Source organism: Canis lupus, chromosome 27 (genome assembly GCF_048164855.1).
Source record: "Canis lupus baileyi chromosome 27, mCanLup2.hap1, whole genome shotgun sequence".
Taxonomy (NCBI): domain Eukaryota; kingdom Metazoa; phylum Chordata; class Mammalia; order Carnivora; family Canidae; genus Canis; species Canis lupus.
Window position 1 is genome coordinate 11,461,787 of NC_132864.1, and position 16,657 is coordinate 11,478,443.

Genomic DNA, 16,657 nt, shown 5'->3' on the forward strand with positions numbered 1-16,657 from the left:
GACCTGCGCGCCCGCGGAGCCGAGGCCGGGGGCTTCCACCGTTCAAAACAAAAAATATATATATGTTTGTTTTAACTTTTCCATAGAGAGCAGCCGGTGCCCGTAAAACTTGCAACGGCCTCGGCAAGGATAATGACCGCTATTGATTGGAGAACCAGATCCAAACACGCCCCCGAGTTTACCGCGATCCCCAGGCCTTGGCCACCATTGGCGAGGCGAAGGCCAGGGCACCTGCTCATTCTGAAATTTTGAAGTAAAGAAACAGCGAGCATCCCTCCTTCCTGCCCTTCCTCCTTCCGTCACAGAACCGGTGAGAAGCGAGAGTTTTCTGAAGCTAAGTTCAGCTGGTGGATCAGGAGGGCGCAAGAAAGAGTCAGAAAATCATTTTGCACCCCTTAGTGAGATGATGGATGCAGTTCCAGTCAGCAAGAGGGTGAAACCAAGAAGGGGACTGGCTGGTGGGGACCTTGAAAATGGAGAGGCCAGTCTATCCTGACCTGGAAGCTCCCTGGTAGCAGGAAGCACCTGGGCCACGGAGGATGGATTTTTGCCAAAACACTCTGACCCCTCGCCCGACCCGGCCCCTACCTGGAACCAACGATTTACAGGAACTATGGGGGAAGGAGGAGAAAATGAGAAGCCTATCAGTCAAATCCAGACTGTGGAGCATTCTACACTGCAAACCACCCAGTCTCTTCAGTCAGTAAACGGTATAAAAAGTGAAGGAGGATGATTGATTTTAAGAGAGTGAAGAGCCATCAGTAACCAAACGCAACAGAAGGCCCTGAAGCAAACTGTGTCCAACCAGACTTTTTTTTTTTCTTTTTTGAGACAGGCAGCAAAATAAAACTTAACCTCTGCCAATCCAAAGAGTGAGAAATTGTATTTTACTTTTGAATTTGGACTTTATCTGGATTCCTGGTGAAGTTTTCATGTATTTACTGGCCACGAATTCTAAAGTTCTTGTTTTTTAAGAAAACTTTTTTATTAAAGTGTAGCATACAAACAGAAAAATACCCAAATCATAAGGTGCTTTTTTTTTTTAATGAATTTAAACTAACCACACATGAGGTAATCAGCATCCAGATGGAGAAATGGAACGTTACCAGCTTCCTCTCCCACTCACTAGCTACCCTTCAAAATTTAGGGAATTCATTTTGCCTGTTTTTGAACTTGATGTGTATGGAATCACACAGTATGCTCTTTTGTGATTGGTTTCTTTTCTTCAACACATTTATGAGAGCCATGGTCTGTTTATGAATTTTTCTTCTTTTATTATCTTTTTTCTTATTTTATTATTATATAAAATAACATTTTTAATATTTTCTGGAGATAGTCCTTTGGTATGTAATATTTTAGAAGAAAATATAGGAGAATGTACTATTACCTAATTTTAAAATGGACACACTTTTTATTTACTTAAACATATTTAAGGGGAAAACTGCAGACTATTATCCTCCTAAACTATAAAACCCATAAAACCAGAGGTTTGATATGGTAATTAGGCTTCCCCGACCTCCAAAATCTATTTAAATCGTAACTTTATAAACCTGTTCATACATAAATCCTCTCATGCACCATCTGTGTGTTTGTGGAGATTTGTTTATGCTTTTGTTTTGGGGGGAAAGGGAAAACTTATGCAATCACCTCCATTCATCCATTCACTCCTGTATTCAATAACTACTTACTATTTACCTACTTTGCAGCCAGATCTTGTTCTAGGTTTCTTTCTAAAATTCTAAAATAAATCCATATAATGTCTTCACCTTTTCTTTTGTCTTTTTTTGTTTGTTTGTTTTATTCTAAATTTCTGCCCTTAACAAATTAATGCTTTTAACAGGAAAAAAAATCTGCTAATATAAAACGTTGTATATGCAAGATAATTACAGGACTCAGAGAATACATTATTTTCGAGTGCGCTACAGTGTGATGCGGGAATGAGAGTTTAAAGCCGCCTAATACTTTCATCTTTTAGTGCCTCTGTCCCTGTAATGGAAACATTTGTGCCCTTTTACTACACAACGAAGTGTCTCTTACAGGAATATCAAAGTGCAAAAGAGCAAAAATACAAAAAACAAAAAACGAGGGGAGACGTTTGCAACGGGGGCAGCGTTATATTTCAAAAGGTGCAAAACAGTCCCACTCCCAAGTAACCAAATTAGTATTAGCACCAGCACCTGACTCAGATTTAGAGATTCGCACCACGTGGGAAGCACTCAGCTTAGTCAGGCCTCCCCAGCGACCTCAGGCCTCGCTCGCGTCTCGAAGCTGGCCCCGCCCCGTCCTTCCGCAGGCCCCGCCCCCGCCCCCTCCCCCGGGGTGCGGGTATTGGGAGCTCTCGCGAGAGCGCAGCCCGGAAGTCTCGCGGCCTGAGCCTGGGGCCCGGGCGCGCACGTGGACTAGGCTCCGGGGTTGGCGGCTGCGGCCACCCCGCCGGGAGCCGGGCGGGACCAGGCGCCATGGGGAAGCTGCGCCGGCGCTACAACGTCAAGGGGCGCCTGCAGGCGACCCCCGGGCCCTCGAAGGGCCCCGCGGAGCCGCCCCCCGTGCGGCTGGAGCTGGAGGGTAAGGCGTCCGGGGCTGGGGTGCGCCCTGCGTCCGCGGCCCTGGGGCGGGGCCCGGGAGGATCCCCGCTCAGATGATCCAAGGAGGTGGCCGCAGTGACAGCCGAGTTTTAACGGTGAACTTGGGACAGTTCCGAGGCTTTCTCCCCTAAGAAGCCCGGCCTTTTTGTTTGTTTGTTTTATTGCAATCCCCTCCACGCCCAACGTGGGGCTCGAACTGTGGACCTTGAGATTCAGGAGTCGCTCGCTCTCAGCCGGGCGCCCCGAGCCTGGCTTAGGACCATGCGGAATGTGGGCAAGAGAGCCAAGGAAGCCCCTCGACTTCTCGGGCTTCTATTATAACCTCCTTGCCGGCGATCCCCCGAACATGCGTGTTTAGCCCAGACATTTCTGCTGAGACTCCTCGGTAGTAGGAGCGCCCACTGTGTGCCGGGGTTTGTTGTAGGAGACGTAACAGAAGAGGAGATTTAAAAAAAAAAAAATCGGTGCCCTGCTGAGCGTATTAGATGCTTGTGGGAGGAGACAGGCAAAGTTAAACACGTAAAACATGTAGATTGGTGTGTGGCTATAAACCAAAAAGATCCAGCAGAGGAGGTGTTTGGGTGGGTTGCAGTGTCCCACAGGGTGGCCAGGGAAGGCGTCACTGAGAAAGTGTTGAGTCAAGGCCTGAAGGCAGCCGAGGGGCCGAGTGGAGTGCAAGCAAGCCACGGGGGTGGGCTGTGTAGGGTCCTGATGGTGACTGGCCCGGTCAGGGGTAGAGCACCGGAGGGACTCCGAATAGGATCCTGTTGTGATAGCATCACATTGCTGCTGCATTGAGGACCAGCAGGAGAAGGTGGAGTAGAACCAGGGTGCTGGGCTAGGAAGCTTTAGTACATCCAACCAGGGACGCAGCAATGGAGCAGGTGAGGCGGTTGCATTCAGAGTATTTTGAAGGTGGAGCTGATGGGATTTGCCAGCTGATTGCATGGGGAACAAAGATGTTGAAAATGACTCCCAGGCGCTGGACCCAGCCATTGGAGAAGATGAGTGGGCAGCCTGGGAGACCAAGAGCCCGGTTTTGGATAGGAGTGATCTCCGAGGTCCTGTTTAGTCACCAGGTGGACAGGGTAGGCACGCAGCTGCTGGCTTGGGTGCTGAAGAGAGGCTGGTCCTGGGGGAGATAGCACTTTGGAATCATCTGGGAGTAGATGGTATTTGTTCATTTAAAGTCCAGAGTGGGGGATCCCTGGGTGGCTCCGCAGTTTAGCGCCTGCCTTTGGCCCGGGGCGCCGTCCTGGAGTCCCCGGATCGAGTGCCACATCGGGCTCCCGGCATGGAGCCTGTTTCTCCCTCCTCCTGTGTCTATGCCTCTCTCTCTCTATGTCTATCATAAATAAATAAATAACTCTTTAAAAAAATAAATAAAAAAAAATAAAGCCCAGAGTGGATTAGCTCACTGAGGGAATGAGTCCAGCTCTTGAGGAGAAGGAAGGGAGGAGGAGCCTGTGAGGAGAGAGAGGAGCTCTGGGAGAGTGTCCTTGTGGGTGCCATGGAGGAGGACCCGCCATCCCCGTGGGATGTTGCCGTGACGTCAGGGAGGGAAAGACGACTGAGTGTGTCCAGGAAGGCTGATGACCTGCGTGAGGCCAGTTGTGCAGGAGAGGTGAGGTGAGGTGACTGAGTCGGTTCAGAGTTGTGTTGCAGGCTCCTGAAACGGAACACGTTGCAGAGTCAGACTCCCCGAGCTGAGTGCACTTGCTCCCTGAGATCCAGGTTGAGGTGGGCGTTAGGAAACAGTGGACCTAGATTCAGATGGACAGAGAGAAAGCAGGGCCTCTAGAAAAGCCTGCTTCCCTCGACCCACTGACTAGCCTTCTAGTGCACGTTCTTGTTGGGCCTGGCAGGCAGTGAGGTTATTGGAGACAATGCCAGAGTGGGAATCTGGACTGAATTCCCTCCTTGGAGGTTGCAGGGATAGGCTGGGGATGGACCACATCACCTGACATCTCTGCCTCAGTTTTCTCTCCTGTAAAATGGGTCCAGTCTGAGTAGCCATCCTACCTGCTATCAGAATTTTGGAAGAGGTGATCAGAACAGGGGGCCTGAGATCTCTTGGACCCAAAGATTAGGAAAGTTCTTTCTGACCCAGGATGTCCATTTATCCCCTCCTTTCTGAGGGGCCAGAGGAGTCTTCTAAAAACATAGACCACATCACCTTCTTTAAAGAGCCTTCCTTCGACCTCTGACTCAATATTACCCCTCACTTCCTGATTTTTATTACATCCCCCCCCCTTTTTTTCCTATAGCACGGTAGTTCTCACATTTTTTGGACTGAGGACCCATTTACATGCTTAAAAATTGAAGATTCAAAAGTTCTTTCGTCGGTGTGGGTTAAATATCAAAACCAGTGTATACAAGGACATGCTCCATTAGCTGTCAGAACAATGTGTCACCTGATCTGAAGCCTCTGGAAAATGCTGCTATACACTCATTTCCTTTGTTTTTCTTTGTGCTTTTAATTGTTTTATTTGAGAACTGCAGAATGCATAGCTTGCATTGCTTAAAATTGTCGTGTTCGTTTTAGTTGAGGGTCACAAAGCCTCTCCTACACTTTGTGACACAATGAAAGATGGACCGAGCCAGAGGAGCTAGTAAGCTAGTAGCTGCCCACACGGAACCCTGGAGAGGGCTGCAGCCTTAGATGTCAGGCAGAACAGGTGCATCCCGTGGGGCTGCATCAAGTTGAGTTGAAGAGTAATATGGTACCTGAATTTGGGTCCAGATTGTGTACTTTCAGACTGACATTTGGAAGTAGATATGGCACAAACCCAGTACTGAGTGTCCTGTGCAGTCTTAGGAGAATGTTGTAGTAGTATTATGAAAACAGTCTTGACCTCACACATTCTGAGGGGAGCGGTGTTGTGGCCTGTACCTTCCCCACTGGCACCCCGCTCCTTCTCCCCTGACCACTAGGATGGAGGTTCCCTGGGCTCACAGTGGAATCTGACACATGGCGGATGCTGGGCAGACAAGTTGAAGGAACAGTGACAGGCCTGCACCCCCATACCTGTGTGGGCACTTGGGCTCACTCATAGGGTGAGGGTCCCATGAGAGGGAGCACAGAGCCACCCCAAAGAAACATGGCATTGGGATCCCTGGGTGGCGCAGCGGTTTGGCGCCTGCCTTTGGCCCAGGGCGCGATCCTGGAGACCGGGGATCGAATCCCACATCGGGCTCCCGGTGCATGAAGCCTGCTTCTCCCTCTGCCTGTGTCTCTGCCTCTCTCTCTCTCTCTCTCTCTGTGACTATCATAAATAAATAAAAAAATTAAAAAAAAAAAAAAAAAGAAAAAGAAACATGGCATTATTGTGGACTCTGGAGCACTGCAAGTCTCTGCGGTCTCTGGTCCCTGGGCAGGGGGCAAGGGAGTCCACGCAAGTGTGTCTTTTCAGATAAAGACACATTGAAAGGCATCGATGCAAGCAATGCACTGGTTTTGCCGGGGAAGAAGAAAAAGAAGCCCAAAGCCCCTCCCCCATCGAAGAAGGAGAAGAAGCCTCTGACCAAGAAAGAGCGTAAAATGCTGCAGAAAATCTTAGAACAGAAGGAGAAAAAGAGCCAGGTAGGCCTATTCTGTCAGGATCTGCACATGGCTCCCTAGACTGGGGAGAGGTGGGTTCTCTGTCCCCCGACTTGGTCTCTGCTGCGTGACAGTGCAGTCAAACTCTCCAGAATGAGGGGCATGTTTTGTGTCTGCACAATCCCATACAGTAGTCACTAGGCATGTGTGGCTAGCATGGTTGAGGAACCTAATTTTTTGTGTGATTTAATTGTAATTAATTTAAATTCGTCTGGCCTACTGTGGCTAGCAGCAGCTCTGATATCTGATGCAGCCCCAGAGCCTTCAGACCGTCCAGGAGCCTGCCCACGAATCTCCAGTGAGCCCAGATTTGTTGAGGCCAGATGTTTGTTAGCTGGGAAGTCAGTCCCTCAACATGCTCATCTTTCCTTATTTGGTCCTAATCATTTTGTGTTACTTGTTTTTTTCTTAACTTTATTCTGGAGAATTTCAGACCTTCTCCCTTCAAACTTTTTTTTAAAAATATTTTATTTATTTATTCATGAGATACCCTAGGGGGGTGGGGAGAGAGGGAGAGAGGCAGAGACATAGGCAGAGGGAGATGCAGGCTCCCTGCAGGTTGCCCAATTCAGGATTCGATCCCAGTACCGCGGGATTTGATCCCAGTACCCCCGGGATTGCAACCTGAGCTGAATGCAGATGCTCAACCACTAAGCCACCTAGGCGTCCCTTCCTTCATACTTTCTTAAGGAACAAATTTTATAATGGGAAATTCCAACACCTACAGAAGTAGAGAACCTAGTGTACCAGACTCCCATGTACCTGTCACCGGTGCCAGCAGCTGTCAGCCCATGTTTCCCCAGTCATCTCCACAGCTGGCCACTTCCCTACCTCCCGGGTCAAAGCCTAGGTAGCATAAATCTGTATTTGTGTCCCGGGATTGCTGAAACAAACTGAATGGCTTACAACAGAGATATATTCTATTCCAGTTCTGGAGGCCAGGAGTCTGAAATCAGGGTGTTGGCAGGGCCCTGCTCCCTGGGAAAGCTCTTCCTGACATCCAGCTTGGGGTGGCCCCAAGTGTTCTTGGCCTGTGGCCACGTCCCTCCTATCTTGGCCCCTGTCTTCACATGGCTGTCCCCTCTCTATGTGTCTTACAAGGAGACTTGTCTTGGGATTTAGGACCCACTTGAATAATGCAGGATCTCATGTTAAGATATTTAACTTAATTACATCTTATGTAATTAATAACATCTCATCTTAATAACATCTCATATTAAGATATTTAACTTAATTACATATGAAGAGACCCTTTTTCCGAATAAGATCCCATTCTGGGCCATGAGCATATCTTTGGGGGAGGGGAAACCATTCAACCCCCAGTGCGTAACATTTTATCCATATATATTTCCAATTATATCTTAAGCACCATTTAAAATAACCACAGGACCATTAGCACACTTAAGTTTTTTTTAAAAAATCAAATATCCAGTAAACGTCAAATTTCCAAGTGTTTCATGTTTCCCTACCCCACCTCTTTTTTTTCTCCCCTTGTCATTTATTTGTTGAAAGAAATTAGGTTGGTTGTCTGTAGTGCTTCCCACAGTCTGCAGTTTGAAAACATCCTCTCCAAGAAGCCTGGGTGGCTCAGTGGTTGAGTGTCTGCCTTCGGGTCAGGGCTTGATCCCGTGGTCCTAGAATCAAGTTCCGCATCGGGCTCCCTGTGGGGGATCTCCCTCTGCCTATGTCTCTGCCTCTCTGTGGCTCTCATGAATAAATAAATAAAATCTTTAAAAAAAAATAAAAATAATAAAACATCCTCTCTGTGGTACAGTTAAACACACCTCTCTCCCCTTCTGAATTTCCTGGAAATGGTATTTGCCTCTGGAGCAGGGATGCTCAACCTGGACAGTTTTGCCCCCGGAGAACCTCTGGCCTTGTCTGGAGATACCTGGTGGGAGGCTGGAGGCTTGAGGCACTGCCAGGTGGTCTGTAGCACACAAAACAGCAAAATGTTCTCTGGCCCATGATGCTTGCAGCGCAGAGACCGAGAAAGCCCAATCTGGAGGCTTCCTGGGATTCACATTTGCCTTTCTGTCCAGGTCACCATACAGGGTCCCCTGTTCGCAGCCCTGAGACTCAGGCCCTGGAGCCCCTTAGCATAGGGAGACTCACTTTCCCGCAAGGGTGCCCCCTTTTAAAAATCTGTGCTGTGTTTTTTTCTCACTTTTCTGTACATGATTTTTCCTTTTATTGATTGCAAAATACATAGAAGCACATATTAAAATGCATCTATATGATTTCAAGAGTACTAAAACTCCTGAGTGGCTCTCCAGGGGAAAGAGGCCAACTGTCCCTGCGCTGGCACCCAAGAGCCTCCCTTCCCTGTGAGATAGCTGGGGAGTGCTGCACTGCACACACAGGCCCTCCTTTGTTTGGTCTCCCTTCGGGGGGGCATCTGGATAGTGGATAATACCTCCTGAAACACAGTGATGCAAAGACAGCTTGGTTCATCTGGCATCAGACCCCGTCCAGGGGTGGAAAGCCATTCTGGCTCACGGTGACACAAGACCTCCATGCAGCAATTGTGCTGTGACCTTTAGGTTAGAAAGACTTAATCGGGGATCCCTGGGTGGCGCAGCGGTTTGGCGCCTGCCTTTGGCCCAGGGCGCGATCCTGGAGACCCGGGATCGAATCCCACATCGGGCTCCCGGTCCATGGAGCCTGCTTCTCCCTCTGCCTATGTCTCTGCCTCTCTCTCTTTCTCTCTTTGTGACTATCATAAATAAATAAAAATCTAAAAAAAAAAAAATTAAAAAAATATTTAAAAAAAAAGAATCGTTAGTGAGGCCGACATCTGATATAGAGTCTTATTTCCTTTCTGAAGAGAAGGTTGTCCCTCCAGATGTCTAACACACCTGTTTCCTTCCCCAGCGAGCAGAGATGCTACAGAAATTGAGCGAAGTCCAGGTTTCTGAAGCCGAGATGAGACTGTTTTACACCACGTCCAAGCTTGGCACTGGGGACCGCATGTACCACACCCGAGAGTGAGTGGGCCAGCCCCTTCCTGAAGTCCCCCTCTCATGCCAGGACTCCAGGGGTGGGGACTCACAGCCTCCCAGAAGGCTTGAATATTTACAGGAACATTCACATTGACCCTCATGCCAGCGCACCTGCAGCGAGTAGAGGCCATGATACTGCCCAAACCCCAATGACACACCAGACTGCAGGGTTTCCTGCAACGCAGAGTCCTGCACACAGATTCTTCCAGCTTTGACACAGGCCATTAGGGTAGAAATTGCTTTCAGGTGGTCAGGGATGAGGTTTGGCTTATTAGCAAGTTTTGTTTTGTTTATATCGTGTCATGAAGGCCTTTGGGTGTTCTGCTGATGTATTCATTCAGACTCTCCCAGGGCAGCTATAGCAAAATACCACAACCTGGGTGCCTTAATACAAGGGACATGTATTCTCTGGTGGTTCTGGCCATCAGGATGTCAGCAGAGTTGGTCCCTTCTAGGAGCTGGAAATCTGTTCCTTGCATCTCTCCCACCTTCTGTGGTTTCTAGCAGTACTGGGTGTTCCTTCCTGGCAGACATGAGGACACTGAAGTTGGCACGGCTCCCGGCATGTCTTCACATCTTCCGTGGTCTTCTGTGTCTCTTCTCTCCTTGTGTAGATACCAGGCATTGGATTTAGGGCCCACCCTGATCCAGGTCGCCCTCATTTTATCTTAATTACATCTGCTAAAACCCAATCTCCAAAAGGTCACATTCTGAGTCTCTGGACATGAATTCTGGAGAGACACTGTTCAGCCCAATACAACCCACATTCAACAAGTAGGAGATGTCACATTAAAGTCGTCTTAAGCCACATCAGCCAGCTTCTTCCTGGCCTTCCCTCGGGGTGGCCGACCCTTAGGAGGAGCCTACATGCCCCTCCTACCCTAGACCCACCACGCACTACTGTCTTACTCTTGACCTGCATCCTTGAACATTGCACATTTATGGCTACTATGAGGGCACACTTATGTCCTAGGCTCTCCTCTAGGCCCTGGGGGTAGAGGGGTGTACAAAAATAAGATGATAAATAAACTGCCCTTAAGAAGTTTACTTCTTTTTTCTTTTTTTTTTTTAAGATTTTTTTTTTTTTTTTTTTTTTTTTAATTCATGAGAGACCCAGAGAGAGAGAGGCAGAGACATAGGCAGAGGGAGAAGCAGGCTGGCTCCCCACAGGGAGCCCCATGTGGGACTTGATCCTGGGACTCCAGGATCACATGCTGAGCCTAAAGCAGGTGCTCAACCACTGAGCCACCCAGGCATCCCAAGAAGTTTATGTTCTAATGGTGGGAAGACAGGCAAGAATCAAGTGAATACATATATATCTAGTGCTGACAAGCACTAGCAGAAAAAGTAGGGAAAGAAGGTGGGGGGGGATAGGAGAGTCACCCTGTTGGATGACAGTTGAGTCCAGTGAGGGAGAACGTACGTGCCTGGAGCAGGAACAGCAAGTGCAACGGTCCTTAGGTGGGAAAGAGTATACTTTGACTCCTGGCTTCTGATGGATATATAGCGGCACAGAGCTGTGTCAGGTTGACAGGGCCATGGTAAGGCTTTTGTGCCTAACTTCTGGCTGTCCTGGCAGGAAGTCTGACAAGATCGAAGCCCAGAGGCAGGAGAAGATCAGCAGCCTCAGCGGGGCCCACCGGAAGCGCTATCACCAGGAGACAGAAGAGGAGGAGTCTGAGCCCTCGATGGAGTCTGAACCCGAGGAGGCTCCTGCCACTGAGCCCACAGAGGCTGGAGCAGGGACACTGCCAGCTGCACCAGAGGCCGGGACTGATAGCCCAGGGCCCAGTAGCCAACCCTCTCTGGCCAGGACTACTTCGGCACCACCAGCAGCAGCCTCCACCCCAGCCAGGCCCCCAGTGAAGCCTGCTGTCTTCATCCCTGTGAACCGCACCCCTGAAATGCAGGTTTGCTGCTCTGGTGTCTGATAAGTGCACAGGCTAGCACAGTGAGGAGCTGGGGATATGGAGGGGGGACATCCCTGTGGCTTGAGCAGGCAGCCTCACTTGCTGTCCGGCGCCCTCACCTGTGGTGGGAACAGCTGTCCCTACCTGATAGGGTTGTAGGGACAGATGTGCAGGAGTCTGCACACAGCAGTCCCAGCACAAAGTCAGAGCTGCTGAGATGGGTGTCTGCTGCTCCTGTCCTCACCTGGTCACCATCACCCTTGGCCTCTGATTGTGGGTCCTGGCCCAGCTGGCCACTCAGCTTTCCACCACTTTCTAGCCCACTCCTGGGCTTCCCTCTCTTCACCTGCCGAACTGGGGGTGGTGGGGACCTCCATCTCCATGCCCAAGCGTGTGCCATGGGCCTGGCATGGGGAGTGTGATCTGTAGCCTCCAGCTGTCAGCCCAGCAGAGGATGCTGACATGGTCCCCACACTTGGGAAGGGTGACAAAAGCTGTGTCGGGGCCATGAGGGGAGATAGCAGGAGGGTCTGGGAAGGCATCTAGGGCAGGAGCTAGGAGACCTGCAGGAGCCAGGGAGTGGGCTGGGTCCCAGAGGGGCTGTTTCAGAACACAGATTGTGTTGTAAAACCACTGGGATGTGACCAGCTCCTTTTCGTTTTTTAATGGGAAGACAAAAGAAAATATCAGTGCAGTGTTCTAGGTAAAAATAAGTACTACTTATTGAAACTGTGGTTTCTGTTACATGTACAATTATGTGTTTATATATAGTTAGGGCAGCTGACTTTTATTGAGAGTGTTCAAGCAGTGGTGAGGGAGATGGAGAGAGAGAATCTTTTTTTTTTTTTTTTTTTTTTTTTTTATTCATGAAAGACACACAGAGAGAGACAGAGGGAGAAGCAGGTTACATGCACGGAGCCCGATGTGGGACTCGATCCCGGGACTCCAGGATCACGCCCTGGGCCATAGGCAGGCACTAAACTGCTGAGCCACCCAGAATAGAATGTTTTAGATGAGCCCATTAGCTTGCTTCCCCATGATGAAGGTGAGCAGTGGTTCATAAAACCTCTCCAGAGGCAGCCCCGGTGGCACAGCGGTTTGGCGCCGCCCGCAGCCTGGGGTGTGATCCTGGGGACCCAGGATCGAGTCCCACATCGGGCTCCCTGCATGGATCCTGCTTCTCCCTCTGCCTGTGTCTCTGCCTCTCTCTCTCTCTCTCTCTGTCTATGAATAAATAAATAAAATCTTTAAAAAAAAAAAAAAAAAAAAACCTCTCCACGAAATAATACAGTTAACTTGAACAGCACAGGGGTTGGGGCACTGACTCCCCATGCAGTCAGAAACTCACATGTAACTTTTGACTCCCCAAGTTAACTACAAATAGCCTACTGCTAACCGGAAGCCTTATCAATAACAAGAAACAATTGATGCGCATTTTGTATGTTTTGTGTATCATATACCATATTTTTACAATAATGCTAGAGAAAAGAAGATGTTCTCAAGGAAGTCATAAGGAGAAACGCCTGGGTGGCTCAGCAGTTGGGCGTCTGCCTTGGGCTCAGGGTGTGATCCTGAGGTCTGGGATCGAATTCCGCATCAGGCTTCTTGCAGGGAGCCTGCTTCTCTCTCTGCCTGTGTCTCTGCCTCTCTCTGTGTGTCTCATGAATAGATAAATAAAATCTTAAAAGAAGAAATCATAAGGAGAAGAAAATACATTTATAGTTTTGTACTTTTTTTTTTAAGTAATCTCTATGCCGATTGTGGGGCTCAAACCCATGAGATCAAGTGTCAGATGCTCTACTGACTGAGCCAGCCAGGTGCCCCTAGTTCTATATTTATAGAAAAAATTCCGCATATAAGGAAGTAATCCCATACAGTTTATTTAATTTCTTTCTTTCTTTCCTTTCTTTCCTTTCTTTTTTCTTTCTTTTCTTTCTTTTCTTTCTTTCTTTACTTTTTAGTCCCATACAGTTTAAACCCAAGTTGTGTCTTTCAAGGGTCAACTGTATGTGCGTGGCATGTGTGCACATGTATGTACTGAGTGCTGTATGTGTGGTTTGTAGGAAAAAGCCTTAGAAAGTCACTGCTCTGGGGGCGCCTGGATGGCTCAGTTGGTTAAGCATCCGATTCTTGCTTTCGGCTCAGGTCATGATCCCAGGTTTGTGGGATCAAGCCCTGCAACCTGCTCCGCACTCAGCAGGGAGTCTGCTTATTCCTCTCCCTCTCCCACCCATGCATGTGCACTAGCTCATGCATTCTGTCTCAAATAAATAAGTAAATAAAATCTTAAAAAAAGAAAGTCACTGTTCCAGAGTATGTGTCTAGGAGAAGAATTGCTGGGTTGTGGTTGCACATCCTCGACTTGTATAAAATTACACCAGGTTATTTACTGGAGTGATCATATATAAACATAAACCCCATCCACGTCACTCTCTGAAGTAGCTGAGACTCTGGGCAGCCTGGGTGGCTCAGCGGTTTAGCCGCCACCTTCAGCCTAAGGCGTGATCCCGTAGACCCAGGATTGAGTCCCGTGTCAGGCTTCCTGAATGGAGCCTGCTTCTCCCTCTGCCTGTCTCGGTCCCTCTCTCTCTCTCTGTGTGTCTCTGGTGAATAAATAAAATCTTTAAAAAAAAAAAAAAAGCTGAGACTCCTCTGCACCAGCCAAGCTGTCCCAAGGATATCTACCCTGACACTGAAGGACCCTGCCTATGTCTCCTGTGGGCTATGGGTCTCTGTCCCTGTCCTTAGCTGGCAGGGCTTCATTGATTTGCTGGGAAGGCTCATGGCATCCACATGCCCACTGGAGCCTCTACAGACACCATGTCACCCTTGACAGTCTCGCTGATCTCCTCTGCCATTTTGGAAGGGACTCCCCCACCCCCACCCCCCACCCCTAATTGCCTGAACACTGACTCCATCTCTTTTGCCAGGAAGAACGGCTAAAGCTCCCAATTCTCGCTGAAGAACAAGTGATCATGGAGGCAGTGGCCGAGCACCCCATCGTCATTGTGTGTGGTGAGACTGGCAGTGGGAAGACCACACAGGTGCCGCAGTTTCTCTACGAAGCAGGCTACAGCAGGTGGGGGCTGGCCACGGGGTCCTCTGCAGGTCCCTTGGGTGACGGTGAAGGTGCGATCCCCTAACATGAGCTCCCAGGGATCTATTGCTGGGATCATATGCTGTTCATATCCTGTGTGGCTTTGAGCAAGTTGCTTAACCTCTCTTGGCCTGTTTCCTCAGCTGTGAGATAAGGATAGCCTTTGTACCTACTTCATGCGTTATGTAGGTGAATGAGGAAATTTGTGTAAAATGCTTATTAGATCAGTCCCTGGCATGTGGGGTGATGCATTAACTAATGTCCCTTCCTGTTGACCTGTGTGCATCTTGGGGACTACCCCAGGTACATCGATCTGCCGGGAAGGTTCATGGGATTCAGCATGTAATTGTACACAAGTGTGACTTAGAACAAAAAGCACAAAATACAACTAGCAAAGGGGAGAGGTACGTGGGGTGAAGTCTGGGAGAATCAATCACAGGCTTCCAGAGCCCTCTCCTGGGAGAGTCACATGGAAGCAGCACGTTGTGACAACCGAGTGAAGTGTTGTCACCAGGGAAGCCCAGTAGAGACGGAGCTCCCAATGTGTCCATTGAGGTCACCTAGGCACCCTCTCCCTAGTACCTGCCCCAGTCCCAGGTGCCCAGAAGGGAAGCAAGTGGTCAGCATCAGCCACACTATACAGACGGTCCAGGCACATGACCAGGAACTCTCCCAAATTCAGATCCCAGATGCCAGCCACCACCAACCCAGCAAGCAAACCTTTCTAAAGAGAGCAGCCCCAGGCCTGCTATGTTAACTGTTTTCTGCACAGCCTAGAATCGGGCCTGTGCTCGGCTGGCTGTGGGCGAACTCCACCCGGGTCCCCTTCTGTCAGCAGCTGCCTAGTTTCTGCTTGTGTCTTTCCTGGTAGGCTGTGACCCCAAAGTGTCTCTGTGCTGACCCACAGGTCATTCCCTTTTGCTGTTCAGGGGCTCCTTGCCTGGCGCATGTTCCATCACCCCTGGATCCTGACATGGAACCACGTGTGACTGTGGGATGGACAAGTGGGGCCAAGTACTGCTTATGTGTTGTGTTCTCCCTCCCCCAGTGACAACAGCATCATTGGCATCACAGAGCCCCGGCGAGTCGCTGCTGTGGCCATGTCCCAGCGAGTGGCCAAGGAGATGAATCTGTCACAGCGGTGAGGGCTCTGCCTCCTGGAGGAGGGGTGAGGGTGGTACTCTGGACTTGCCCAGGGGCCAGCTGTCTGGCACGTGCTGAGCAGCTGGGCCCTGTCTGTTCCAAGGGTGCTTGGTGGGAGTGTTGCTTCTGCACCATGCAAGAGGGCTTCCCACACTCTGGACAACAGGACCGTCCTGGGGAGGGGGCCACAGAGCAAGGCAAGGCAGCTGGGCGCTTGGGCTCACTTCTTGCACAGTGCACTAGGAGACCGTGACCCATACAGGGACCTGGGGGCAGAGCAGGGCAGCAGGCAGCCAGATGCAGGTAGGCATTGCTCGGCAGTGGCAAGGTAGCTTAGGCAAGGTCCCTGAGTGCAGATCCTCTGCTGGCATTCAGGCTGCAGGACTTTGAAGCACAGCAGAGCAAGTACAGCACCTGCTTGAGAATGGCTTGGGGCTGTGTTTGTAATGCATGTGTCTGGGCCCCAGGCAAGATTATGGTATTCAGTTTCCAAGCGGTGGCATGTCCAGTATGGTCTGCAACTGAGATAGCACAGAAGAACATAGAGTTTCCTTTATCTGTCTTGTTACTGAATGTTTGCGGGTCATCACTTGCTGTGCACCTGGCCCCTCCTGGGACTGGCATGTGAGTGGAGGAGGCATGTTCTGTTTGCATGTTAGGTGCAGCAAGGGACCCCGAGTGTGTTTCCTGTGGATCCTTCTAGACAGTCATAGGCACAGATAAACATCTGTGTGTGTCTCTCTGTATTCCTCTCTGAGAGGAATGGTTATAGAAATGGTTCATTCTAAAAAAAAAAAAAAAAAAAAAAAAAAAAAAAGAAATGGTTCATTCTGTGTCTTTCCTGGTGCATTTAATGGTATATATTGAAAATAACAATATGTACAAAACCGCAGTATTTTGTCATCCTTTTTAACTTTTTATTGTGGAAATTTTAAGCACAGATGAAAGTAGAAAGACTAGTGAAGGGATCCCTGGGTGGCTCAGCGGCTTAGCATCTGCCTTTGGCCCAAGGCGTGATCCTGGAGTCTGGTATCGAGTCCCACATTGGGCTCCCTGCATGGGACCTGCTTCTCCCCATGCCTGTGTCTCTGCTTCTCTCTCTGTATCTCTCATGAATAAATAAATAAAATCTTTGGGGGAAAAAAAAAAAGACTAGTGAATGAGCTCCCATGGACCTAAAACCAAGTTTCAACAATTGTCAAGTCATGCAACTGTGCCCCCCACCTCCCCCAACCCCTGGGGGTTTAGAAGCCAGTGCTGGCTTCAGAGAAGTTTATCCTCAAGGTTCCACAGTGTGGGGCTGAGAGATCAAGAAAATT

At 49.3% G+C, this 16,657-nt stretch overlaps 1 protein-coding gene across 2 annotated transcripts in view; it reads left to right on the forward strand.

The window, feature by feature from the left end:
• The first annotated feature begins 2,368 nt into the window (after positions 1 to 2,368).
• Positions 2,369 to 16,657, forward strand: part of DHX37 (DEAH-box helicase 37) — a 29,939-nt gene continuing 15,650 nt past the window's right edge. Inside the window, exons 1-6 of one of the 2 annotated variants that reach the window (XM_072802158.1) lie at positions 2,369 to 2,565; positions 5,999 to 6,168; positions 9,061 to 9,173; positions 10,768 to 11,098; positions 14,029 to 14,177; positions 15,244 to 15,336. In XM_072802158.1, coding sequence (XP_072658259.1) covers positions 2,460 to 2,565; positions 5,999 to 6,168; positions 9,061 to 9,173; positions 10,768 to 11,098; positions 14,029 to 14,177; positions 15,244 to 15,336 — 962 coding nt within the window. In that variant the 5' untranslated portion in view covers positions 2,369 to 2,459. Of the gene's footprint in view, positions 2,566 to 5,998; positions 6,169 to 9,060; positions 9,174 to 10,767; positions 11,099 to 14,028; positions 14,178 to 15,243; positions 15,337 to 16,657 lie in introns of those variants that run through there. The other variant, XM_072802159.1, reaches the window with a different exon arrangement.